This window comes from Glycine max, chromosome 4 (assembly GCF_000004515.6).
Source record: "Glycine max cultivar Williams 82 chromosome 4, Glycine_max_v4.0, whole genome shotgun sequence".
Lineage (NCBI taxonomy): Eukaryota > Viridiplantae > Streptophyta > Magnoliopsida > Fabales > Fabaceae > Glycine > Glycine max.
The window spans coordinates 22,923,028-22,950,756 of record NC_016091.4 but is presented as its reverse complement, the minus strand read 5'-3'; the positions used below and the strand labels follow the sequence as shown (position 1 = coordinate 22,950,756).

At 34.8% G+C, this 27,729-nt stretch overlaps 1 protein-coding gene across 1 annotated transcript; it reads right to left on the bottom strand.

The window, feature by feature from the left end:
- LOC100804342 (probable ADP-ribosylation factor GTPase-activating protein AGD11) lies at positions 1-27,560 on the bottom strand. Its single transcript, XM_041014617.1, has 11 exons — positions 27,417-27,560; positions 27,221-27,278; positions 26,940-27,064; positions 25,739-25,825; positions 6,014-6,098; positions 5,478-5,553; positions 2,397-2,560; positions 2,059-2,296; positions 1,536-1,652; positions 1,341-1,436; positions 1-507 (listed from the first exon to the last, which is right to left on the bottom strand). Exons 3-11 carry the CDS (start codon positions 26,989-26,991, stop codon positions 223-225), a joined length of 1,200 nt encoding a protein of 399 aa, XP_040870551.1. The 5' UTR covers positions 26,992-27,064; positions 27,221-27,278; positions 27,417-27,560; the 3' UTR covers positions 1-222.
- Between the last annotated feature and the right edge of the window lie 169 nt (positions 27,561-27,729).

Here is a 27,729-nt window from a genome sequence, read left to right as displayed (position 1 = left end):
TCTTAACTAATTTCCTTATAAATTTACCACAAAAATTTACAATTGATTAATCCATAAGCTTTTTCTCCAAAACTCTTTTTGATATTTCATATTTTGTTCATCCTTCTAAGGATGGTCACGGACACAAAATAATATACAAATGGGAGCTGAGAAAGGACAATCTACAATGATAATGTTCCAGAATGTGTTATGTTAAGTTCTGACCCTTAACATCTATCTCAACTATTGAGTTAGAAGAACACATTCGAGTTCAATCTCTAGCACTCCTCTTTCAACATGTTGTAGTCTCACTGAGATATCATGTTTGACCTTCCCATCTTCAAGGGAGATGGTACCATCTTTAACAAGAGTATTGTTGTCACCATTTGCTACCCATTTTCCAAGCTGCAAGGAATCATTGATTGAAGATTTTTCATATGCCTTTGCAGCTGAAACTAGAGGTTGAATGTCAATTTCAGCCTTTCCCATAAAATCATCCGTTGAGAAAATATCCTTGTCGTACACAAGCTGCATGTATGCATCACAATAAGTTAATTTGACAAATTTAGGACAAGATCAAGCAACATTATATGCCAAATTTAGCAAAATGACACCTTTCTTATTTTGCAAAATCAAGGCAAGATCAAACAACAGTGGGTGTCAAATGTGAGAAAATGCCACCTTTAATAACTTTTTTTTATATAAACGTTGAATTTTATCAATTTTATCTCATATCAATATTGAAAATTTTTATGGAATAGATTAATCCTACAAATTTTTCATATAATTTAAAAAATTAATTGATATTTCGTCACAATATTGCATTTAAACAAATAACATGATATTTAAAATATAAATAAATTTCTATTATTAGATTTCATATCTAGAAAATTCTGAGTTATTAATATGATCCTTAACATATAATATAACATGATTTAATAGTTGGATCAACAATATAAAGTTTTATTTATGTAAAAGGTTGTCAAAAATATAATTTTGTCAACTATTAAATATGTAGATGTGCATTTGATTACTAGTTTTGAACTCTTAAATAGACTAAGTATTGTATTTTTCCTAAAAACATTGATAACTTGAAATTCATGCTAAAATATGTAGATCAAGCTCTTACTTACATCTTAATTTGATAACTTGAGCCAAACACATTAATTTGATAATTTTTCTTGCGATTATCAGAGAATACTGATAACTAGGTATTCATTAGAAAAAATAATTATTAAATTGTTATTGAAGAAAAAATAAAGTAAATTCTAATGCAAGATTATGGGTATTAATTACCAAAACACATTAATTTGATAATTTTTCTTACATTGCTCACTCACATGAAATGGTATTCAACTTACCACTTTAAGAAGAGGAATGTTATCCGGAATTGACAACATTAGGCTTTCGTTCCAAACTGGGTTTAAACTACTTTTTATGACACGTGTCTTCACTGACTGCAAAGCAATAATAGTAATAGATATTAAAGGTGTTACATTTTGAGCTTATTTACATGTATGAATGGTGTCAACTAGTTAAGAGATGGAGAAACTCACTTGGTGACCAAGAGATATGATGACATAAGGGTCACTAGTCATTACATCCCGGATAACAAGGTTAGTGCCTTTAACCACATTCACCTTGATCAACCCAATAAATTCAATCATACCTGCCTATAATAGTAAATAGGGAGAAACAAGATTTAGTATTCAAGAAAAAAAAATTAATAGTTTAATGCTTATAATTTTCTCTTGTTTTCTACTTAAGAATTAATAAGGTACAAAATAATATATGAATGCTCCATTTCTCAAGTTGCTCTTAGTTACACTTTGAAATCAAATTCACATGGAAAAATAGATCACTAAATTCTCAGTGTAACAAATCCTAAAAACTAAATCTTGTTTATTAAGCCATTTTCTTTTGTCATATCACATATGCAAGCATAAACAAAATTCTTAGTAGAATGCATATCTACTATATAGTACAGTTTCATACATTAGATGATTTCAAAAGGAACTATATATACAATTTATTTGGCAAACAATTGATACAACTAGCAATATCCAAATGAAACATTACCAATGAGTTGCTCTTCTTTGAACTCTTATGCTCAGAATCTTTTCTTCCCCAACTATTTCGAAATGTGCTCCCAATAAGACTTTTAGTTTCTTGTTTATCATAATGTTTTTTGTCTTGTGGGAAGTTGTTGCTCGAGGAACTACGCTCGGAATATGATGAACATCTTGCATGAGATGGTACAAAGGGACAAGACAAATTTTCTTCAATATCCAAAAACTGTAGAAACTCATATTTTCTCCTGAATAATAAAATTATATTTGAGAATCATAATGATGTACTTTGTAATTGAATATATGGATTATGTGTGCATGTGTGTGTGCACGTGCTTTTCCAGTTACCTAATAAAATCAGAGCGCTCCTCAATGGATGAATTTGGTTTTGGCTTTTTTATGTTACTTGGAAGGCAAGCTTCATACTTCATATTAATTACTGTATTTCCACCGAACTTCACCAATGCATCAACTTGTTCATCTGTCCATTCATCTAGCTTTAGTGATAGAACCTATGGTAATGTCAAATCATGTTAGAATTTTTATTCCTAAACATTCAAGTAAATGCATGTAAGAACATATAGGGATACACTGGGTTAAGGGGAAGGGCCTTCATATACTCCCTTCCCACCCAAAATTGTGGATTGCTTAATTAGTGGAGACTAGATACCAATTGGATTACAAAATTGTTAAGATTTTTTTTTATTGACATTAACTATCTCTCGCATCACCTTCACATAATAATTACAAATCGTGTTTAATTTATGTTGGAAAATTCATGGGGTAAATACTGGGGAGATTTATATCAATGAGTCATGAGCAACCATATAAGTGAACCAGAAACCACACCTTAACCCAAAATCTTAATGCTTAAGTTTATGGGTCTTTTCTTCACTTATATAGTGTTCAACCTTCTCATTCCTATACGATGTGAGATTTCACCTCAAACTTGTACTTCAATAATCTCCCCCTCAAGTGTGAGTCTCATCTACATGATAGTCTCCCCCTCGAGTGGAAGTCATTTTTGTCCATGAGTATTTTCATAGTGGTCATTAGAGTCCACGTGCTCTAGATACTTGTACTGTCACACCACTCACAGGACACACCACCTGGACCCACCATCAGGAAGACTTTTGATACAAGGGATCCTTAGTCCAAGGATCCACCACCGACATCTTACTCTTCCAAGGCAGTCACCAAGTCGAACCATCGACTCTGATACCAATTGTTGAGAAATCGAGGGAGTAAATACTAGAGAGATTCATATCAATGATTAATAAGTAATCATATAAGTGAACCTAACACCACACCTTAACACAATATCTTAATATTCAAGTTTATGGGTCTTTCCTTCACTTATATGGTGTTCAACCTTCCTATTCCTACACGATGTAGAACTTCACCTCAAATTTGTACTTCAACAATTTGTAACCACTTATGTAAAAGCATTATCAAATAATTTTTCTCACATTTGCTAGAAATTGATGATGAGATCACTTTTATACAAATTGAACATGAAACTAAGTTGACAACAAGAGAAGGATGAACAACAAAGAAAATAAGGAACCAATACAAAATCACATTTGGTTATATGTATCTCCAAAAATAGTCAAGAATCCAAAATATTAATAGAACATTTGCTATAAATTTGTTTAAGGCTTAAATATGTTTTTGATCCCTAATAAATACTCATTTTTTGTGTTTGGTCCCTAATAAATTTTTCGTTTGGATTGAGTTCCTAATATTTAAAAAATTCAATCAAAGGTCCCTACCGTTATTCGAGATCTGTTAACTACCTATGTGGCCGTTAACCGGCCACGCAGGCATGCCACATGTAATCTTTGTCTGATTGGGATTACACGTGGAAAAAAGGTTTTTTTTTTTAAAAAAAAGTAAAGAACAACGTCCTTTTGCATGTTTTTTTTATTCTTTTCTCTATTAAGAAAACGATAGTCTTACACAAATATTCATTGTACGGTGGACCTTGGAGTTTGAGACTAACACTACAGCCCCATTACTCATGCAATGATGTTGTCCCCGTAACCAACACTCACACCCTTTAGTCTTGTAGCCACAGGGAAGCTCAGAGCAGAGAGCAGTGAGCATGGCTATCATCACAAAAGAACTTGAACCAGAGCAACCCACACACTCATGCTCACAGATCTCACCCACCAAACCCAACAACAATCCCTTCTCCTTCTAGTTCTACTTCACCCTCTTTGTCTCCCTTCTCACTCTCTTCTTCATCTTCACCTCCTCCACCCTTTGCCCCTAAGACTCCAAAAACTGGTTCCTCACCCTCCCCCCCCCCCTTCGCCACCACTACTCCAATGACCGCACCATCAAGGTCCAAACACACCCCAACAAAACCCCCCCCTCCAAGTCCCTCACCGCCAAGGTCTTTAGCTCTTACTCCTATCAGCACCTCGCCAAATCCCTCGTCACCAAGGGCCTCCACGTCACCTTCGTCGACCTCCCCGGACACGGCTTCTCCGACAACTCCATCGAAGTCTCCGTTGGGTGTTGATTTTGTTTCTGAGAAGCTTGACACTTATCGATACGACATCATCTACTAAGGGGGTTTTTTCCATTTGGGTTCTGGAGGTGCCTGTGGTGAGGGAGGTTGGGTTGGGGGTTTCTTTTGTTTTTGCTAAGGTGTTGGGGTTGTGTTGTTCCAAGAGGGTTGGTGTGGCGGATTCGGAGAGGTCGAGAACTTTGTAAGTTCCTCTATTTTTTCTGCAATTTTCAATGCCCTTTTCGATGCTCTTTTTGAGGAAATCTAGATGGAGTTTTGAGGAGGTTAGATGTTCTAGGTTTGTATTTGCGATCGGAGAAGAAGGGATGTTCTGGGTGTGGGTCGTAGTTCGATGGTAGCGGTGGTGCATGGAGAAGTTGCAGAAAAGAGGAAAAAGGAGCTTCATAAATGACATCATTTTTAATTATAAATAAATAATTTTTTTTCATGTGTAATCCCACTCAGACAAAGATTACACATGACATGCTTACATGGTCAGTTAGTGGCAACATAGGCAGATAACGATTTCGAACTAATGGCAGGGACCTGAGATAAAAATTTTCAAATATTAGAGACTCGATTCAAAGGAAAAATTTATTAGGGAACAAACGCAAAAAATAGATGTTTATCAGTAACTAAAAACATATTTAAGCCTTTTTTTTAATATCAAACGCTTGTATAGTGTATTATAAGAATCTCAACATAGTCCACACTAAAATAAATATTTTCTATATAGCTAGCGATATTTATAACAAACAATAGCCTCAAAATACTTTTAATATTTACAACCCTCCCATTTTTGGCCAACAAATATAGACATTGAAAAGATGATGATCGTGTTACATAGATAAGTGAGGTTTTGAACAATATTCACAATATCTTATCTCAATACTTTACATGTTAGCAAAACATACCTTTGATATATGGACACCTAGGCTTCTATGTATACCAGAGCATTTGATGCAAATAAATACTCCATGACTTGAAGACCTGATATTCATGGTGTGAATAAAATCAAATACAAATAATATGATTTTTTTTACGAAACTAATTTGCCAATAAATTTTTATCATATTTCATGTGCCCCAAATATTCATCCTTTATTATTCAAGTAATATAAAAATATAAAAAAAAAGATAGAAAAATTTTAATAAGGAGAATAAAGGTTGATAAAAACTTATCAATAATCTACTAAGATACATGAAATGTATGTTAATAGGATGCTTGCCATGATCGGAAGCAAATTAAAAACAGATTGAAATTGATGTTTCTTTTCAAGTGTATGATGATGTAAGGCATATGTATCTTCTCAGTTAACTTAGACAATCAATGAAAAGATTTATCCAGAAAAATAACATCTCTAGTTCATGATTCATGATCATGTTACAAAACATGAGCAGTGAGCAACACATGTAAACTAAATTTCTTTAAAATTCAAGCTAATACTTACACCCATTTTGGCTCCAATGATCCACAGTCGGCACAATACTTGTTCCCAGCTTGAAGCATCAAATTATCTAGTCTTTTTTGTGGACCTAGTAATCCACCCGAGGAAACGGAACAAGGTTAAACTAGTCAGTTAAATAAGCTTTTGCAATAAAATTTCTTTACAAAATTATAATTAAAATTAAGAACTACACTAAAGATAGTACAAAAGGTACTTTGATCTCTAATTATTTAAAATTCTTTCATCTGATTATTTAATCCGGTTGTAAAATACATCTGGTGTTGTCTTTATATCATCCATTAAGGAATAGAAATTTATTCAATCCATAACGTTTTGGTTGATAACAAATTTCCTTAATATACATTAGACAACAGCGGAAATTGTTTTCAATATTTGATTTTTCATTATATTAACAAAAGTCAAAACAAGAAGCATTCTTGTGTGAATTTAAGAATTTTGAGATTTCAAAGTAAAAACCTTAATATCAGAAGTTAATTATACCGCAAACCTTAATTCATTTATGGATTAGGAAGGTTCATTAGTTAATCAAATATCCTTACATAGATGATAAGCGATATAATGAGGTCCAAGTAATACTTCATGTGATGTCGGTGATATTGATTTTGATACTTTCAAAGTTTCAATTGTTAAACTTCCATTCACTTAGAATATAGTAAACTAAGTATTCTCTATATGAATGTTAGAGATCTTTCACAAGCTTCTAAATATCCAAACATGATATTATTGGGTCCTTGGGCATAAGATGTTTGTTATGCATATTTCTTAAGTGTGGTACGTCATTAAATGACTAGACATATGTACTTCTTTGGTTACACTTACCAAATTTAGGCGTTTAACTCTTATTACTAAAATATCATTTTCCAACATTCTACTTATAGTTCATAAAAAATACATTAGGCCACAATTTATTTTTCCCGTGTAGTTTATGAAATTTCAATAATACAATAACATTTAGTTTAAATTTTAACTTAAAAATATTTTTAGTCCTTATAAAATGAACATGTTTTGATTTTGGTCCCTATAAAAAAAATTATTTAATTTTCATTCCTTTATAACTTAAAATTATTCATTTTAGTTCTTATAAAATGAGTAAATTAATTTTGATTTAAGTCTTGCTATATTGTTGTTGGGTTTTAATATTCCTTCCAAAATTTAAAATAACTCCTTTTGGTCTCTAAAATTTACTTTAAGATGGATAAATAACATTTATTTTAGAATTCTAAAATTTATTTTGAAGGTATCACATGTTGACATTGTAACACCTTGGCAATTACACTCTAGAATTAAAGAGATTTAAAGATTGTGCAGGTATAAGAGTATAGGACAATATAATTAATGATGACTTAAAGAAATTAATTAGTATTAATCATATCATCAAGATGCATTTACTTTTAGATAATAGTTGGGAAAGATTCAAGAAATTTTATTCAGATAAGGAAGTTCAGGTAATAGAATGAGAAGAGATATCACACAAATTGTTAAGTTTATCGTGAATAACAAAGTTTATAATGAAGGGGTTAAAAGCGCCCTAAAGCTCACTGAATCCAGAATACAAAGCTCTTTATAAAGGAGACAACAACTAATTTTTAAACTTAAAACTATTACAACAAAAAACAATTATAGTTACAACACAACTTATGTTAATGAACAATTAAATTAGATGCTCTATTCTATGTGACTGGGATGCTCCACCAAATTACAAAAGATTGGATGACCAATACAAAAGACGAGTATTGGACCAGACGACCAATGTCGTCATCCAACCTATCTCTATTGCTCATCGTCAAACAATTAACAAACTCCACCTTGGTTCAATAACATTTATGAATTACAAGTAACTCAGTTTGTTTCCAACAATCTACGTTAAGTAGATCCAGACATTGCATGAACTTGCTTCTTGGAACAAGCTTCATGAACATATCAACTAGCTTTTCCCTCCTATCAACTTTCTGGACTTCAACCTTCTTCTCAGTACAAATGAAGTGGTATTTGATGTTAATGTGCTTAGTCCTATCATGATGGACTTGATCCATGGCTAAATAGATTGCACTCAGATTGTCACAGGAAATGATAGCCTTTTCCTATGGAAACCCAAGATTGTTAATCAAACCCTTCAACTAGATCCCTTTTTTTGTTGCCTTTGCTATAGCCATGTACTTTGCCTTTGTAGTGGATAAAGCCATTGTGGGCTCAAGTGTTGCCTTCCAACTGACAAAAGAGTTGCCAATTGTGAACGTGTACCTAGTCATAGATCTATTGGCATCCAAATCTGCAGCATAGTTAGAATCTGAGTAACCAACAAGAGCACAGGACGAGTCTCCATGAGACAAGTCCAATATTAGTTGTACCCTTAAGGTACCTGGATATACGTTTCACAGCTTACCATGTTCCTTCCTAGGTTTACCCATATACTATTAAGTTTGGTTGCGTCCAAGCCACATTGTGTAACACCCTTTTATATATATATATATATATATATATATATATATATATATATATATATATATATATATATATATATATATATATATATATATTATTAGTAATTATGTTTGATGTTTAATTATTTGTTGCGTTATTTTCATCCGTAATTATTTTTAAGGAAGTTAATTTAGTTAATAGAGGGGTGGATAGATAAGGATCTAGCTTCTCAAAGAAGCCTCTTGAGAAAGCTTCTCAAAGAAGCCACGAGGAAGCTTCTAGAGAAAGCTACATGAAGCTATCTCGGTAAAAACGCTGCCCAGCCTTCATTGACCATTGGATCTTCTCGAAATTTGGTCTGCAACTTCACAAAACACTTTTCCAGGATCTGACCGTTGGGATCTTTGAGAAGATGTCTGGAGTGTGCTAGAAGCCTCTTAATGAAGCTTCTGGAGGAAGCCTCTTAATGAAGCTTCTATAGAAAACTACATGAAGCTGCCTCGGTAGAAACGCTGCCCAGCCTTCGTTAACCGTTGGATCTTCTCGAAATTTGGTTTGCAACTTCACAAGACACTTTACCATGATTTAACTATTGGGATCTTTGATAAAATATCTGGAGTGTGCTAGAAGCTTCCATTCCCGAGAGCATCTCTTATTTAAGCATTTCAGCCTTTGCTTTCTTGTAGCTTAGGAAAAATGCCATTTCTTCTTCTTTCTTTCTTCCAAATCCATTTCTAAAGTTCCAAGTACTTTCTCCATCACCCACATCCACCATTAGCCACCATAAACCATCATTGTTCTCCATTGAAAACCCACACCGAGAGGAACCCTTCAACCGAAGTAGAATTTCCAACTTGGCTTGCGGTTTCGGTAGAGAACGAAAACCCTAATATGATCTTTCGTTTTCTTTCGAGGTAACCATGGTTCTATGATTGTTTCTTGTTAGTTTCATCTTGTCTTTGCATCTTTTCTAACTTTGCAACCGCCATTGCATGTCTTATGCTTCATTTGAAAAACCTTAGAGAAAGAGACTTTGTAAACATTATCCTTTCATGAAATGCATGTTATTTTCGTAACCTACACTGAACCCCGGTCACATTGGCGTGGTCGGAATTTCCAAATTACGTTCCTTTGTAAAACCCGAAATACTCTCAGCTCTTTCATGTAGTGATGTGGGTGTTTGACCCAGAGCACTGTTACTAGCTTTTTTTTCTTAAATCCATACTAAGTCTCCTTCATTTTGGCATGGTAGAGGTTTGTGTGGAATCGACAAGCAAGGACAAAAAGGAATCTTCAAGTGACGCGACGAGGAATCCGTGGGGTAGCTCACTATAGGTAAGGGGAGTTTATTATAAAATTTACCATTTTAACACCATAGTTAGGGTCAGGGAACCTAGCTATAAGGATATCTGCCTGTCCCTGTTGCATGCTGATTTTTCTTCAAAGAAAATTACGTTTTAACTAATGGAATGCGATATATATATGTATTGTGATGAATGATATTGTTTTGGCTGTTTGAAGACTGTGCGTGTGGAAATGATATTGTTGTGTTTGTTTGAATTGTTGTTGATGTTGCTATTGAGGATTTTAAATTGATATGTGATGATAATGATGATTATGATGATATTGATTTGAGATGACATTGTTAATAAAGACCATGTCAACATGAATTGTTATTATTGATGAATATGTGAATATGAAATGAGGTTGTTGTTGTTGTTGATAACGTCATTGAGATGAGATGATATTTATGTTGTGAATGACATGAAAATACGATTTGTTCATTGATGTTGGAAATGCATTGGCATGTGCATGTTGTGTATGTTCGTGGGGGGCACTGTGCACTGACCTTTCAGGGTCTTTGGCACTAGCTTTTGGCCACGTTCATACATTGGATGTTGTGTATGATCGTGGGGGGTACTGTGCACTGACCTTCCAAGGTCTTTGGCACTAGCTTTTGGCCACGATCATACATCGTATGAAGTGTATGTCATGGGGGGTAGAGTGCACTGACCTTGTCGGATGGCCCAAACGTGGGTAACTAGCGTGGTTAGAGAATCTAAGCATTCCTGAGGGGATGCTTAGGTCCTTTAATTGGTCCATGGTCTTTGGCATTTACTTTTGGCCGTGATCATAGCTCATACGACATAGGAAATAGAGTAACTATGGCCAAGTGTACTTTGTACTAGGGGGCTGTCACCTGGTAGGGAACACCTTTGGGCTCCCAGGCTGATCACCTATTGGAGGGGGGCTGTTACGTGCACAACCGGGTGGTCTCGACAAACTCAGCACAGTTCCCTAAGTGAGAGTGTCGTGTGGACACGCTTAGGCTATTTCCTGATATTTGGTTGTTGTTGGTACGCACCACATTGCATCTGAGTGTTGAGTTAGGTGCATGCATCATTCTGTGCAGTCTTGATTGGGTCCATGGATGGATGATGAGTAATCGTTGGATGTGAATGACGAATATTTGTTGGATATGAGTGTTGAATAATGATTGTTGTGTATGCTTATCATGTTTGCCTATGTTCCTTGCTAATTGTGGTTATTTGGAATTGGTATTGGTTCGTTTATAATAAACTCACCCTTGCAATTTTGTATCGTGTGGTTGATACCTGTGATGATCACGAACCTTGTTCGTGGGAGCAGAATGACAATGGCAGGGTGTAGGGAGTAAGATTCTGGTGAGGAGCCGCCGAGCCGACGTGATGACGTTGGCGTTATTTTGGGAGAGAGTTGTGTTTTGTAATCAACTCCTCCGTAGTTGGTTTTTAAGTTTTATTTTGTTGAGTTAAAGATGTAAAACTCTGGAATTTTAATTATATATATATATATATATATATAAACATATTTAATTTTCGTTATGTGTATGACATGTACCGAATTATTGTTTCTATGTAATTATGCATAATCACTTAAGTAATGGTGTGTTGTTGGATGAATTTATGTTGTGACAAAATCACTTCTATTTTCATAATAAAAAATTAAGGGAGTTCTTTTTATAAAAATTGAAATTATCGAATATTAGAGTGTGGATACCGTAGCGACGAGGCGGGTCGTTACACATTGGATTGTTCCAAACAATAAATCCCAAAGGTTTTAATTTTAACAAAGTATAAATTTTATATATTAACCTTTCATTCTTAAGCTACATGCTCATATATCTCTATGAGATACAAGCAGAAAAGCATGAACAGAAAGACTTTTGATGATAGGCAAAGTATCGGTCATTGGATGATATTGCTTTAGCATCTAGTCCTTATAAGACAGGTGCTTTAGCACTTTACTTACAGTATAAAAAATGGAACAATTATTCAATCCTCAAGTACCAAAAATAGTCATCAGAAAGTAGCGTCTATAGGTTTAGTAAGAAACTCGTGTCATAGAGCACAAAAGGGAAGATTTAAATTATCTCTTCTTGACATTCTTATTATATCCTTTTGTCTTATGTTGTTAATGTTTCTTTCGATTTGTACACTCAAAGTCAGCTCTGAGCACTAGGCAACACTGGCAGATTATACTTCTCCAAAGATATGTTACAGAAAGTGTTTCTTGTCCCCACTCTCTCTGCATAATAGTGGCCTTGTATCAAGTGCCAAATCTATTAGACATCGGCTAGCTGAGATCTCTCAACGGATCGAAGCTCTAAAGATGTTTGTGTTAAGGTTGTCGAATCAAAAGGGAATAATCTGAGACAAAATGAGCAAAGTAGTGTAACACTGGCAGTTTACTGGACAATGAAAACTTGAGCGAATTAAGTGAATCTTAGCTTTTCTAAGTTTACGAGTTTCATTGTATTCAAGATTATTGTGTAAACACTCTTTGAGTGATTAGAATACTTTTTCTATGAAACATATATTGTTTGTGAAAGCCAGGAGTGGCTCAGTGACAAAGAATACTTGGGTCTTAATCTCAGGGGAAGATTAAGGGTAGTGCTAGGAGTAGCCTAGAGAGTACTCATTGTAGCCAGAAGTGGCATAGAGAATACTTAGTTGTAACCAAAGAATTGATTAGTGGGACCCTTCAAGGTTTGAAGGAGAACTGGACGTAGCCCTAGAGTTGGGGTGAACTAGTATAAAACCTTTTATGTTTTCTTTACTACTTTTATATAAACTAGTTTTTTTCTATAAGTTTCTTCTACACAACTATATCCAAGTTTTGTGAACTGGTTTTCTAAGCACAATGTGATTTCTAACCCCTTAGACAAAACCTATCATCCATTGATATCTGTTTGAGAAAAGCTTTTAAAAGTTTTGGAAAGACCAAGTTCTATCCATCACACTATTCAACCCCTCTTCTAGTGTGTTTCAATCACTTCATATACCTACTCACCACGATGATTTCTTGTGTTAGGTCTTGTCTTGTGCACACCATTGCATACATGAGACTACCTACAACAGTCTCATAAGGAACACGAGGCATGTATTCTCTTTATGATTCTAATTGAGTGGCATTGAGTCCAGTGAGATGAATGGATGTAGTCAAAGGAGTACAAACTAGTTTTGTGGATGCCATCCCAAAATGATTCAACACTTTCTGAATGTATTCCTTTTGACATAAATTTTTTTTTTTCTGGACTTGACCCCTCTTGATCTCCATGCCCAAAATCTTTTATGCATCTCTCATATTTTTCATCTTAAATTCACTATTGAGGAATGACTTCAAATTTTGAATTTCAAACTTGTCTTGAGAAGCTATGAGCATGTTGTCCACATAGAGTAGAAAATAGATGTAGGAACCACCCTCTACCTTACTATGATAGACACATGAACCATAGGAACTTATGTTGTACCCATAAGAAACAATGAACTCATTGAATCTCTTGTACCACTACCTTGGAGATTGCTTCAGCCCATAGTATGATCTTTTCAACCTACTAACTAAATTTTTCTTCCCTTGCACCTCAAAACCTTCAGGTTGTTGCATCATAATGTCTTTCTCCAATCTTCCATGGAAAAAGGTTGTTTTTACATCAAGTTGCTCTAACTCCATGTCCAGAGTTACTACAAGAGCCAGTGAAACACGTATTAAAGCATGTCGAACTACTAGAGAGAAAATGTCATTGTAGTTTACTCTTTCTTCTTTTTTGTAGCATTTCGCTACCAGACATGTTTTATACCTTATTATTCTTAATGATTTACTTGCACCCCACTACTCATCTATCTTTAGGTAGTTCAACTAAATCCTAAGTCTGGTTTTTATGAAGGGATTCCATATCTTCATTCATAGCCATTATCCAATCTTCAACTTCAGAATGGGAAATTGCTTCCTAATAAGTGGTTGATTTGAATGAATCAATTTCTTCTACTACCTGTAGTGCATAAATCACTATATTATCAAAGCCATATCTTTTAGGTGCTTTGATTTGCCTTTGAGACATTTTGGGTGTTGTGGTTTTCGACTTCTTTGGATGGTTCTGACTTGTCCAGTTAGACTCCTCAATTGGTGCTGAATTCTTATGTTGAGGTTTCATTTGAGGTTCCTAATTACTCTCATCGGGTTCTTTAAATTGCTTTTAATCACTAGTTTTTTTTATTATGGGGCTCTCAAACTCCACCTGCTCATTGACATCCTTCGCCTTGCCCGAATCTTCTTCATATTTAGAATGCACCATGGAGAGTTCGTCAAAATTGACATTTCTACTTAGAATGACCTTTCTTTTTTATGGAGACTAGATTCTAAATCCTTTGACTCTATCTCCATTGCCCATAAAGAGACCCTTCTTGGCTCTGATTTCTAGCTTACCTTCATTTACGTGATAGTATGTTAGATATCCAAACACCTTCAACATTGAGTAATCAGTAGATTTTTAGACCATGCCTTAATAGGGGTCCTGAAATCTATGGTAGTGGATGGTGAATGATTCGTGAGATAACATGTTGTGTTGATTGCTGATAAGTGTCATATTTCAGTTATTTTTTGGATTAAAATGTTAGCACTTATCTTTCGATTGTAATAGTTTTCTTATAAACTACCATTAAATCTTGTTGATTTATATATATTGTACATTTACTAATGTTTTTGTTTAAATATGAAAGATTCATCCATGATTTTGTAGGTTTTGATGGTTGTTTGTTAGATCCAGAAACAAAGTCAAAAGGAAGGGCAAAATGGTCATTTTTCTAAGATTTCAGACATCCACTCGCCCAGGCTAGCATCCAGCTCGCCTGGGCTAATAAGATTTCTTCAGCCATAAGCAACCAACTCGCTTGGGCAAGCTACAGCTCGCCTGGGAGAATTGGTGCCTTCAACACTAAGTCAAAAATTTGTCGAGGCGAGCTATAGCTCGCCTGGGCAAATTTCTCAACACCTCTTGACTCTTTTCTATAAATAGCCATGTTTAGGAAGTTCAAAATCCATCAAGCAGAGTCTTCAGTAGAGAAAAATGAGAGAGAGCCAAGAAGAAGAAGAAGAAAAGGAAAAGTGGAGTCGAGGCGCTGTAGAGTTGTGACAGTAGATCACTTCCTTCGTCATTTCCCATTGTTTAGAATGTTGTTGTGGTTGTTCACCAATAGCCAGAACCAAATCTTTTTCTAATAAGGAATCATTCTGAACCACGACAACAACAAAATCTTTCTTTGCTTTCTTTGGACAATTTTTCTTCCAATGATCAAGTTCTTTGCAGTAATTATAAATGTCTTTTGGTTCAATCTTGCTCTTCTTGCTACCTTTGCCTTTCTTCTTCTTTTGCCCTCTAGCAGAATCAATCATTGATAATCTGGATGTAGGGGCTTCATCACCATTCCCAAACGCTTTCAGTTGAAACTCTCTAGAAGAAACTCTGGACTTGACTTCTTCAAGTATAATGGAGTCCTTACCAATACTAAGAGAACTCCAAAAATTATCATAGGAAAGAGGGAGAAAGGCTAACTGAATTATTGCCAGATCTTCATCTTCTATCTTGACATCAATGTCATGGAGCTTCATCAGAATAAAGTTTAACTCATAAGGATGTTCTTTTAGTGGACTTCCTTTTTCTCATTCGAAGACCAAACAAATATGGTTTCAGAACCAACTTGTTGTAGATTGATTTCCTCAAGAAGAGTTTCTCTAGCTTGAGCCATAACACAAAAGCAATTTTCTCTTTAGAAAGCTCATAAAGAACTTCATCAAACAATGACAAGAGAATCAACGACTGAGCTTTTTCATCTTGTAACTCAAGGACTGATTTATCAACCTTTAACAATTGACCAGAGAGAGGTGCCCATATTGTGGAAGGAATGTCTTCCAAGATTGTTTTGATGATGCCAAAGAATCAAGAGTTAAGCAAGCTCCAAAGAATCAGGAGTCAAAAAGCTTCAAGAATCAAGTTTCAAAGAATCAAGATTCAAGAATAATCAATTTTCAAGATTCAATCAAGTTTCGAGAATCAAGATTCTAGAATAATCAAGATCAAGATTCAAGACTCAAGATTCAAGAATCAAGAGAAGACTCTATCAAGATAAGTACTAAAAACGTTTTTCAAAACATTGAGTAGCACAAGAATTTTTCACAAAATCTTTTACCAAAGAGTTTTACTCTCTGGTAATCCATTACCAGAAGATAGTAATCGATTACCAGTAGCCAACATTGTTTTCAAAACTGATTTACAAAGCTGTAATCGATTACCATAATCATGTAATCGATTACCAATGTTTTAAAACGTTAGATTTCAAATTTCAAGAGTCACAACTAGTGATAAAAAAAATTCAAATCATTTTAAACTTGTGTAATCGATTACACAATACTTGTAATCGATTACCAGTGTTTCTAAACATTTTGATTTTCAAATTTAAACATGAAGAGTCACATCTTTTTATGTGTAATCGATTACACTATAATGGTAATCGATTACCAGTGACTGATTTCGAAAAATAAATTTCCAAAAGTCACAATTCTTAAAGTGACTTGTTTCTGAAGATTTTTTCAAAAGTCACAACTTTTTAAGTGACTAGTTTTCAAAAGAGTCACAATTTTTAAAAGGTGACTAGTTTTAAAGAAATTGGCAAAGAGTCACAAACTTTAATTTGAGTCATCAAATGATTATAAATATGTGACCATGACATGAATTTCAATAACATTTTTTTTTGCAGAACTTGCTGATTCATTTCTCTTCATCTTTCTAAAAGTTTTTGTTCAATACTTTCTCTTTCAAGAAAAGTTCATTGACCAAAAACTTGTGCTATTATTTTTCTTCATTCCTTCTCCCTCTTGCCAAAAGAATCGAAGGACTAACCGCCTGAGTTCTTTTGTGTCTCCCTTCTCCCTCTTCCAAGAGAATTCAAAGGACTAATCGCCTGAGAATTCTTTTGATTCTTCCCTTCCCCTTAAACAAAAGATTTCAAAGGACTAACCGCCTGAGATATCTTTTGTTTCCCCTTACAAAGATTCAAAAGACTAACCGCCTAAGAATTCTTTGTCCTAACACATTGGAGGGTACATCCTTTGTGGCACAAGTAGAGGGTACATCTACTTGGGATGTTATACTGAGAACAAGAGAGGGTACATTTCTTGTAGATCAGTTCAAGTGGAGGGTACATCCACTTGGTTGTTCAAAGAGAACAAGGGAGGGTACATCCCTTGTGGATCTTTGGCTTGTAAAGGATTTTACAAGGTTGAAAGAAATCTCAAGAACCGTTGGTTGTTTGGGGACTGGATGTAGGCACGGGTTGTGGCCGAACTAGTATAAATCTTGTGTTTGTCTTCTACACTCTTTAATTTCCGCTGTGTACTTTTAATTGCCGCTTTTACTTTTGGTTAAATTATTGTTTCTGTTATTTACTTTCTTAACTTAGTTGTAAAAGCCTAATTGAATCTAGTAATATTAAGAAGGATAATTTTTAATTAGTCAAGACACATTAATAATTAATTCAACCCCCCCTTCTTAATTATTCCGAGGCCACTTGATCCAACACATATTCCATGTTCTTTCAACAAGGCACACATCTTGATGCACTAGATGTTGAAGCTATTTTTCCTTATGAATTTCTCAATCTTGATTATGTTGACCATTTTCTTGATCAAAAATTGAAGACACAACACAAACAGAACATAATGGTTGATCTCTGATGACTTAGACCAACCATGAAACAAATGAGGAACTGATTTGAATTGGAGCTCTAGATACCAATTTGTTGTGAAAGATTCGAGAAAATCTATTCAAATAAGGAAGTTCATATGGTAGAAGGAGAAGAGATATCACACAAATTGTTAAGTTTATTGCAAATAACAAAATTTACAATGGAGGGGTGTTAGTCGATGAATACGACTAACTTTTGTGTATAAAACCTGTGTAAATTGTATCAAACTTCCCCAGTTTATGGTTATTTTGTAGTGTTATAAGTACTTTCTGTCAAGTATAGGTAATAAATACGTAGTACTTCCATTTTGTGTGTTTAATAATCATTTTCTCTCAATTTCAGGTTAATTAGGCAAGCTTTGAAAAGTGTTGTTTTTCACCTTCTCGCTAAGCCAATCTGCTGGCTTAGCGAGCGTCTGCTAAGTGCAACACTCATTGGCTAAGCGCAAGGAAGAATCTAGAAGAAGATGAGTTGTACAGGTTCGCTAAGCACACTGTTTCATCTCACTAAGCGCACCGCTTCAGTCCATCCGCTAAGCGAGAAAGGCACGCGCTATGCCGAAATTCACTAATGTGCGCTAAGCGGTCCAGAATTGCGCTAAGCGCACGAGCACGAACAAGGCCACCTATTTAAGCTTGAAATCAAATTTTGTGAAGGGAGTTTGGGCTAGGATTCAGAGCTTTGCATGTCTAGAGATTCTAGAGAGAGAAAGGTCCAAGTTTCAGAGAGTTTTGAGAGATTTTGTTGTGTGAAGATCTACAGAGACTAAAGCTTGAAGCAAGAGCTGTTCTGAGAGCTTGAGATGAGTTTGTGAGTCATTGTGAGATCCTAGAGGTGAAGGAGGCATCCTTGCCACTTGTATTTTTGCAATCTTTCATCTTGTTCTTCTCTTTGTTGTAAAGAAGGCTTCCTGGTTATGGAAAGCTAAATCCTCTATTGGATCTTCCCTGTAGGTACCTGATGTAAATATATTTTTATCTATTTAATGGTGTTTTGTGTGTTCTCTGTGCTATCTGCTTTTCACTCCAGTATGCCTTTACCTTGATCACGTAGATGCATGCTTTGTTAGGGTCATTCAACAGTGGAAACTGGTCTGATTCTAAAGTCCTTGATAGTACAGGGCTAAGTTGTCGTACTATCACAAGGAATTAGGGTGCGATAATTTAGTTGTGTATGTGTGTCTTAATGCAGTCCTGGTTGAGTTTAGTCTAACAAGAGGAATCTGCAGACGATGCTTGATCAGGATTAGGCTAAACTATCATGAGGAATTGGGGTTTAGTATATCAGGAGACACCATAGGAACACATGAGCATTGTTAGATAGAGAATATCTTTTTAGCATCAGCCACCTATTAGGAAGGCCAATGTGTTTTCTACTTGTTTTTACACATCATTTCTCTCGCGTGATTTTCCCTTTTGCACAGATAGTTTACACAATTGTTCATTTTCACACTTATCTTTACACACCAAACACCTATTTGCTGAAATAGCTTACCAAATAACACAAGTTCCTCAAGAGTTCGATACTCGGTTCTTACCATTTTATACTACTTGTGCGATCCGGTACACTTGCCAAAAGCGAACAAGGGGTTCAAAGCGCTCTCAAACTCACATAACCCAAAATACAAAGCTCTTTATAAAGGAAACAATAGCTAATTCTCTAACAAAAAATGATTACAATAGTAAAACAAAAAACAATTATACTTACAACTCAACCTATGTTAATGAACCAAGTAGATTGGGCCAGAGATGCAAGAGAAGGCCCTAGGGTTCTTATGAGCCTTAGGGTAGATTTCGGGCCCATGGGCTAAGTACGAGCCCACTTATCTTTGTAAATATTAGATTAAGGTTTCATTATTTTTGGGCCTTGTATTTAGGGCTCCATAATGTAGGTAGGGTACCCTAGAAATATAGGATTTTTCAGCCCTTGTATTTTAGGGCACCTAGACTAATTTTTGTATTAGGGGTAGTTTTGTAATTTCACATGCACTAAGTGGATATTTGATGTGTGTGGTTGGAAATAAATTTAATTGAATTGGTAGAAGCCCAATCCAATTAAATTTTAGAGGGGGAGGTGAGCATTTGCTTACTACACCCCATTGCCACATCATATAGTCACACTTTGTGCATGTCCTTCATGCTTTTCATGCCTCATGACACCTAAGCACACTTAGTGGAGAATCTTGGAATTGATCTTGGATTAGTGGGCTGAACCATAACTAAAATTCACTAATCATAATTAGTGAAATTTTGGCTCCAAAGTTTGGCTCCACAAATTCAATTTCAAATTCAAGTGAAATTTGAATTTCCCTCCAATTTTGTGTGACACTTAGGCTATAAATAGAGGTCATGTGTGTGCATTTTTTTCAACTTTGATCATTTGAATATTAAACTTCAGATTTCAAAGCTCATTTAGAGCACAAAATTTCGTGCTCTTCTCTCCCTCTCCCTTCATTCATCTCCTTCTTCCTCCAAGCTCTTATCCATGGCCTCCTATGGTGGTGAGCTTCTTCTAGACTCATCTTCTCTTTGAAGTGGCGTCTCCTCTCTCTCTTCCTTTCTCCATTCCGCTGCCATTTATCTTCCAAGAAGCAAAGGAATCCATTGATGAAGAAGATCCTAGGCCTACAAGCTCCAATGGAGCTTGCATCATGTGGTATCAAGAGCATCTTCATCTAGGTGATGTTCTTTTGCTTCCTCTATCTTTTTGTTCGGTGAATTCTCTTTAATTCCTTGTTTTTCATCTTATTCTCCATGTATATCCTCCATTGTCTTGTGATTTGGTGCTGTTTAGAGTAGATTAAAAAAAAAATAAACCGATTAAATCTTAGATCTACACTTGTTCTTGCATTTTTATGGTTCAAATTTTGTAGATCTACTCTTGAATCATGTTTTTGTGTTGATTTTAGGTTCTATCATTTTTCATTCATAATATTCTTGTGCTGAACCTTAGATCTAAATTTTCTTCCAAAATATTGATTAGAAAAAAAAAACAAAAATCTAAGTGTAAATCACTTAATCCATGTTGTCTTAGAGTCATGTTTAGTCATAGTAATTGTCACATTATGTTCTAAGTTTGTGTTGAATTTTTATTTTGTTGATTGAATTCTAGATACATTTGTTCATGTATTCTTGTCATTCTTAGCCTATCTTTTGAATTTTGAGTCTAATTCATGCATGTTATTTAGTTCATAACATGTTCTAAATCAATTCCTAGAAGTAGTCTTGTTGTTGAACTTTTTTTTTTTTTTACTAAGTTTCCTACATGATGCCTATGATGAAGTTGAGTTGTGGTGCTGAGTTGTGGCTGGATTTGTGAATCAAAATAAGTCTTAAGCTCTCTTTAATTGTTTTATTGAAGATAATTGAGCATAAGCAAACACAAATTGTAACTATCCAAGCCTTAAGCAACATAAACACTACTCTTGATTTCTAGGCTGAAATCGCTGGTGCTGGCAGCTTGAACATACGAACTTGTATAAATTACTGGGAATTGGTCACTACGTTTTTTGAGCTGAAACTTTTACTGAATTTTCTAGACATCTGGACCAAAATTATAAAAAGATAACTAAGCGATTTGGATTAAAGGAAAAAATAAGAAAAATCTCACAAGTTGGAAGAAAAATCAGTGTCCAGGAAAAAAAGAAAAGTGAAAGGAAAGTGTGCTTGTTGTTTTGGCTCAAAATTTGTTCTATAATTGGTGCCTATTTTATACCAATCCTAGTTCTAAAATTTCAATTGGAAATTATTGTGAAAACAAGTGCCAAAACTAGAGGTTTCTTGAGTCTTTTTTTATAGAGTTTTTCTACTCTACTCTAGAGCCATTCTAGGTTTCTCTTTGAGTCCTAGCTTGCTTTTTGTACTTTTCATTGCTTTAATTGTTGAATAATCCTTGGAAATTTGTCTTGTTAAAACTCTATTGGTTTAGCTTTCATTTCATTTTTTTTGGTCTTTGGTTATTGCTTGTCTCTTTGTTTCCTTGCTTGTGAGTTGCCATATAGGGAATTGGAAAGGAGGATTGGTGCCATATCTTGAAGAATTTGAGTCAAGAAGCAAGGGGCCAACCACCTTAAGAGCTATTGGACTAAGAAGCACTCCAAATTGAGTGAAACACTAAAGAGAGAATAGCCACCACAATTGAGGACTTTTTTCTTTGTAATTTTGTAATTGGCAATTTGCTTTGCTTTCAAATTTTGTAACAAAAAGGCCTTTCATTGGAAGTAAGTTGGGAGCCTCCGCTAGGTCACCCTACTTCCATTTGTGTGTAATAATTTTAGGCAATTTCCCCTTAGGATAGTGAGTGTTTTGTTGGGAACCTTAAATGAGGTCATCCAAACACTCTTAGGATCCGCCTAGTTTGCATTTCTTGCACTTTAATTTCTTGCTTATTTTCATAGCTTATTTCCTTTACCCTCCATTGTCAAACCGCCTAGATAGCTTGCCTTTTACCAATTAGTTTTTACCTTATCTTTCACACCTCTTTTAGTGTTTATTTTGGCTAGTTTCAACCATAGTTTATTTTACCTTTTGTTTTCAAACCCCCAACAAGAAAGAACCTTAGGAACCAACATGAGTCTTCATTCTTAATCTAGTGTTAATGGTGAGGTTTCTACTCCTAAGGACCCCTTGTATAAGATATTAGATGAGTTGAGATCCCTTAAGTTGTGGAAAGAAAAACAAGAGAGAAAAGAAAAAGGTAAAAAAAGAGTGGAAGAAATAAGTCAAGATGAAAGAGAGAAAATAAGAGAGGAAGAAAGAAGAAAAATAATGAAAGAAATGAAAAGAGAAAAACATGTCTCCTATAGTAGTCATAACTCTTGCAAGAGCCTAAGTGAAGAACTTCGTGACTATTATGAAGGAAGGCATAGGTCACAACTTAGACCTCACTCCCATAGGAGAGAAAATGAAAGAAAGCCTCAAGAGGTTAACATTAAACTCCCATACTTCCATGGGAAGGACAATGTAGAGGCTAATTTAGATTGGGAAATAAGGGTAGAGCAACAACTTAAAAGGAAGTTTACTTCAAAATCTTATGGCTCTCACTCTTATCCAAAGAAAGACCAAGGTCAAGGAATCTTAGGGGTGAGACCTTCTAAGCCCAAAGATGATAAGGGGAAGACAATAGAAAAGCAACCCCTTAAGGCTAGTATGCAAGAGAAGACTAGCTCCATGAAGTGCTTTAAATGTCTTGGAAGAGGACACATTACTTCTCAATGCCCCACCAAGAAAACCATGATTATGAGGGGCCAAGACATTTATAGTAGCCAAGATGAGGCTACTACTTCACCTTCCTCTAGTAAAAGTGAAGAAGCAAAAGGGGAAGAATCTAGTGAAGAGATCTACCCCCAAGAAGAAGGACAACCTTTAATGGTTAAGGAGGAGTGTAAGGAGGTAAGTGTCTCCTCCAAGAGGTTAGCTAAGAAGGAAAGACATTTTGAAATAAAGACAAATATTAAAGAAATTTCCCTTCTTAGACAACCTCCACATTTTCTCCTTTGTAAAAAGACACTTGTTAGCATTGCCACATCTCTTAGGCTTGAGTTTATTCCTCAAGTAAAGGAGTTGTTGGATGAGGGTTTGGTTCGCAAGAGATTAAATCCTTGTGCTTTGTTGGTGCCCAAAATAGGTATTATTAGGCACCAAATCCCTAAAATAGGTGGTGTGATGAATGTTTTGGGTGGTGCAACACTCTTTTGTAAAATCACTCGTGCACCCAACATCTTCATGATTTGTGTACATAGGGACTCATTAGGTAGGTTTGTTCTTATTTTTAGTTTCAATACAAACTTAGGCACTCATATGGGACACCTTAGCTTTGTCATACTTTTTGGTAGGAATAATCAACATGAAAATACAGAAAAAAAGGTATGTTTTATTGCTTTACTTTTCTTAATTTTTTAAATTGTGATCAAGGGGTTCCCATGAACCCTAAGAGAATAAAGGTCATTCCTGAGTGGCCCGCTCCACCAAGTGTAAGAAAACTTTGGGGCTTCCAAGACTTAACAAACTTTTACAAAAGGTTTGCCCCATATTTTTCTATACTTGTAGCACCACTCATTGAGTTGGTGAGGAACCATGTTCCTTCATGGGAAGATGCCCAGGAAATGAGTTTTCAGACCTTACCTTACTTCAACATACTAAACACCACTAATACATATGTTTTTGTTCTTTTTACAGGTGTTGAGGAAAAAAGCTCAGAGTTTCAAGAACCTCGGGATTTGAGGTCAAATCCTTTTCAAGGGGGAGGGAATGATGCAATCCTACCCCGCAAGGGCATTGGATAGAAAACTCCAAGTAGATTGGGCCAGAGATGCAAGAGAAGGCCCTAGGGTTCTTATGAGCCTTAGGGTAGATTTCGGGCCCATGGGCTAAGTACAAGCCCACTTATCTTTGTAAATATTAGATTAAGGTTTCATTATTTTTGGGCCTTGTATTTAGGGCTCCATAATGTAGGTAGGGTACCCTAGAAATATAGGATTTTTCAGCCCTTGTATTTTAGGGCACCTAGACTAATTTTTGTATTAGGGGTAATTTTGTAATTTCACATGCACTAAGTGGATATTTGATGTGTGTGGTTGGAAATAAATTTAATTGAATTGGTAGAAGCCCAATCCAATTAAATTTTAGAGGGGGAGGTGAGCATTTGCTTACTACACCCCATTGCCACATCATATAGTCACACTTTGTGCATGTCCTTCATGCTTTTCATGCCTCATGACACCTAAGCACACTTAGTGGAGAATCTTGGAATTGATCTTGGATTAGTGGGCTGAACCATAACTAAAATTCACTAATCATAATTAGTGAAATTTTGGCTCCAAAGTTTGGCTCCACAAATTCAATTTCAAATTCAAGTGAAATTTGAATTTCCCTCCAATTTTGTGACACTTAGGCTATAAATAGAGGTCATGTGTGTGCATTTTTTTCAACTTTGATCATTTGAATATTAAACTTCAGATTTCAAAGCTCATTTAGAGCACAAAATTTCGTGCTCTTTTCTCCCTCTCCCTTCATTCATCTCCTTCTTCCTCCAAGCTCTTATCCAAGGGCTCATATGGTGGTGAGCTTCTTCTAGACTCATCTTCTCCTTGAAGTGACGTCTCCTCTCTCTCTTCCTTTCTCCATTCCGCTGCCATTCATCTTCCAAGAAGCAAAGGAATCCATTGATGAAGAAGATCCTAGGCCTACAAGCTCCAATGGAGCTTGCATCAGTGAGTCATCGAGGCATCAACAATTAGAGGTGCTACAAATGGTATTAGAGAAAGTCTCTCTCGCAGTTCGGTGTGGTTTGTGGATGTACCTAGTAGAAGCTTGTGAACATGTAACACCTTCAGCAAATACACACCAAAATGAAAGAGATCTAGAGGTTGTGTAAGTATGGGACTATACAATTGAAGATGACTTAAAGGAATTAATTATTATTACTTATACCAATAAGATGCATCTACTTTTTAATGGTCTATCACTTAAGAACTTCACAGCCAAGTGTGTTTGACTTGAAGCAATTATGAGATGAGTGACTTCCTAGGAAGTTTTCTAGGAAGCATGTGAGTGAGACCAAAACACACTAAAAAGTCTTGTGTTGGTTTATTGGGACAACCAATGATTATGAAAGAAGTCAAACATTACAAGTGATATCAGAGTTTGTTGTTGATGTTTGAGAAAAATGTTATTTACGGAGGGTTCTAGTCAATGATAAAGTTGAGTGAAGTGTTGTAGAGTGTGAGTTGTCAAGATATTGATAATTAGGGACATTACAGACATAGTACCGCCAATACTAGTGGGTGTTGCCTAGGATGGTCATTTGACCTTCTGCTAAACACATAAGTTGTTAACAAGCCCCATAATAGTAAGGATCAAAAACAAATTAAATTTTTAACTTTTTGAGGAATGAAAGCTAAAGAAATTTTTTTATAAGGACTAAAATTAAAACCTATTAATTTTATAGGAACTACAAATATATTTAAGCCTTGAATTTTTATTGTTATTTGATAACTATATCAATAATAAGGATATCATATAGCTTATTTCATAACAAAGATTAATAACTATTAATAACTATTTTCTATGTAGACATTAATTAATAAAAAGGTAAAACTGAAAATTCATTAAAAGGATCAAGTGTTCATACATTTATTTACCAAAATAAGTTAAGCATGCATTTTATTATCACAGACTAACAAAGTGCATTCAGTGTAATAAAAAGAAAAATATAAAGGGTGAAATACCGGAAGACATCCATCGTTCTCTTAGAGCTTGAGTACTCAAACTTGGTGTTTCAGAACATAAGAGATCATAAAGGCAAGATCCTGATCCTACAGTTGATATATTTTATTTTATAGTTAGTCTGTTAAGGTATCATCATAAATTGCGAAGATATTACTAGAGAGATCACTATTAGTAACTTCCACTAATAAATAAAGGCACTAATTAATCTTATAAAATATAAAAATAGCTTGTATCCTACTAACTTTTAAACTCATCTATTGTGTTTAAGTCTTTAACCAGCTTTTTTGTCTCGCTAGTTGATGCAAACTAACAATTAACTTTTCCTTTTTATTTAACTAAATATTTATTGCTTCATATTAATGAAGATTCACCTTTTTGGAAGCCAAGCTTTTTCTTCTCTAAAAAAATCAACTTACATATCCCAAACTTAAAAGGTAAATTTAAAGAAGATATAATTGCATTATTTTTCTACTTTAATTAACGTTTTATCATAGTAACTCAAATGGTTGAAGCAGTAGTGTAAGATTTTGTCGCATTTGCGTGAGAGAACAATCTATTTAGCGAGAGAATCCGTGTTCGATTCCCACAATTGTGTAACGTGTTCAATTTTCACTATGTTCAAAATTTTCATGGGCCAGCAACAACCACGAACATCATTAGTTTTTGACTCAATGAGTTGAAGAACATGTGTGATCTCAACCATGATAAAAAATAGTTTAACACAATTACCACTAAAAAGATGGATAGGTATATTTTAATAATTAAGAAGTAAACTCTCTTGTGGTGTACTTAAATGAAGCTAATGAGGTTTATTGCTACATGGTTCGAGATGCAATATATAAATTTGTTATTCTCTCGTAAATCACAATAAGAATAAGAGTATACCAAAATTCCCAAGAAACAAAATAATTCTCCAAATAATCTTTATTTATGAGGAACTCAATAGTTTTCTGGTATTAGCATAGTCATTTGAACATTTAATAAGACTCATGGTTTTTCAGTTCCTAGAGAAAGGAAATTACATTTAATAAGACTCATTGATTAGTCTTTCATATATTGTTTAACCCAAAAAAGAGGAGAAAAGAAAATATGAATGAAATGGTCCTATCATATACATATGGATTCTATCTTTTTGTATAAAGCATCTATATTACATGCCTTTGGGAGAGAAGAAGAGAAAAAAGAATAAAAAGATTTTACCTGATACACCAATGGTATCTGAATTTTCATGTTGAACAGACATCTCCATCATCCAATATTTGAAACCAAGTCAAAAAAATTGAGGGTACAGTTTGAGAATAGCCATCTGTTTGTCAACTACCTCTCTGCATGAAGATATAAGAGCACTCAACATATTTGATCATCTAGCAAATAACACATGCATCACACCATGGAGAAACATAAACAATGGCCAATAACAATGAAATAAGAAAGGTATCAAAGGTAAGAAAAGAAAAAGGTTTTCTAATAGAAAATCTTACATGTCAAATGATTTCCTTTCTCATTTTAAATTGGGCATGAGCAAGGGCAGCTTATTCTCTATAAAAAAAATAGAAAATTTGTCAGAAATCAAAGAAACGATAATCTGTTAATTGGGTTTTGAGATCCATTGAAGCAACATTCAATGAATTAGGAAATGTTTCAAATAAATCTGTGAGGAAATCGGGCTTGACAAACCTTGAAGATGAAATTGTGAAAATTTGAGAAAATTGCATGGAAAAAACTAAAAAGAATTTGAAATGAAAATAAATAGGAGTTTTGAAAATGGGACACTAATTATTCTTGGAATCTATGTTCTGGCAAATTTCATAGTTTCTTATTATAATTTTAAAGAAATGGATCGAGAACATTGGGGGGGGGGGGATCAAAAGTCAATGTGGGGGGGGATCAAAAGTCAATGTGAGAACTACTACCCATAAATAGAAGTTTCCGGTTTGTTTTCCTTTTATCTGTGATGCATTGTATACATGCATAAAAAAAAGTGTAAAAA

Bases quoted from the DNA above. Each gene is read 5' to 3' on its own strand.
- LOC100804342 (XM_041014617.1), bottom strand. From the start codon at position 26,991: ATGATGGAGATGTCTGTTCAACATGAAAATTCAGATACCATTGGTGTA. The intron at 25,826-26,939 runs GTAAAATCTTTT...TATCAACTGTAG, and splicing joins AGATACCATTGGTGTATCAG to GATCAGGATCTTGCCTTTAT. The intron at 1,437-1,535 runs GTGAGTTTCTCC...ATTGCTTTGCAG, and splicing joins TCATATCTCTTGGTCACCAA to TCAGTGAAGACACGTGTCAT.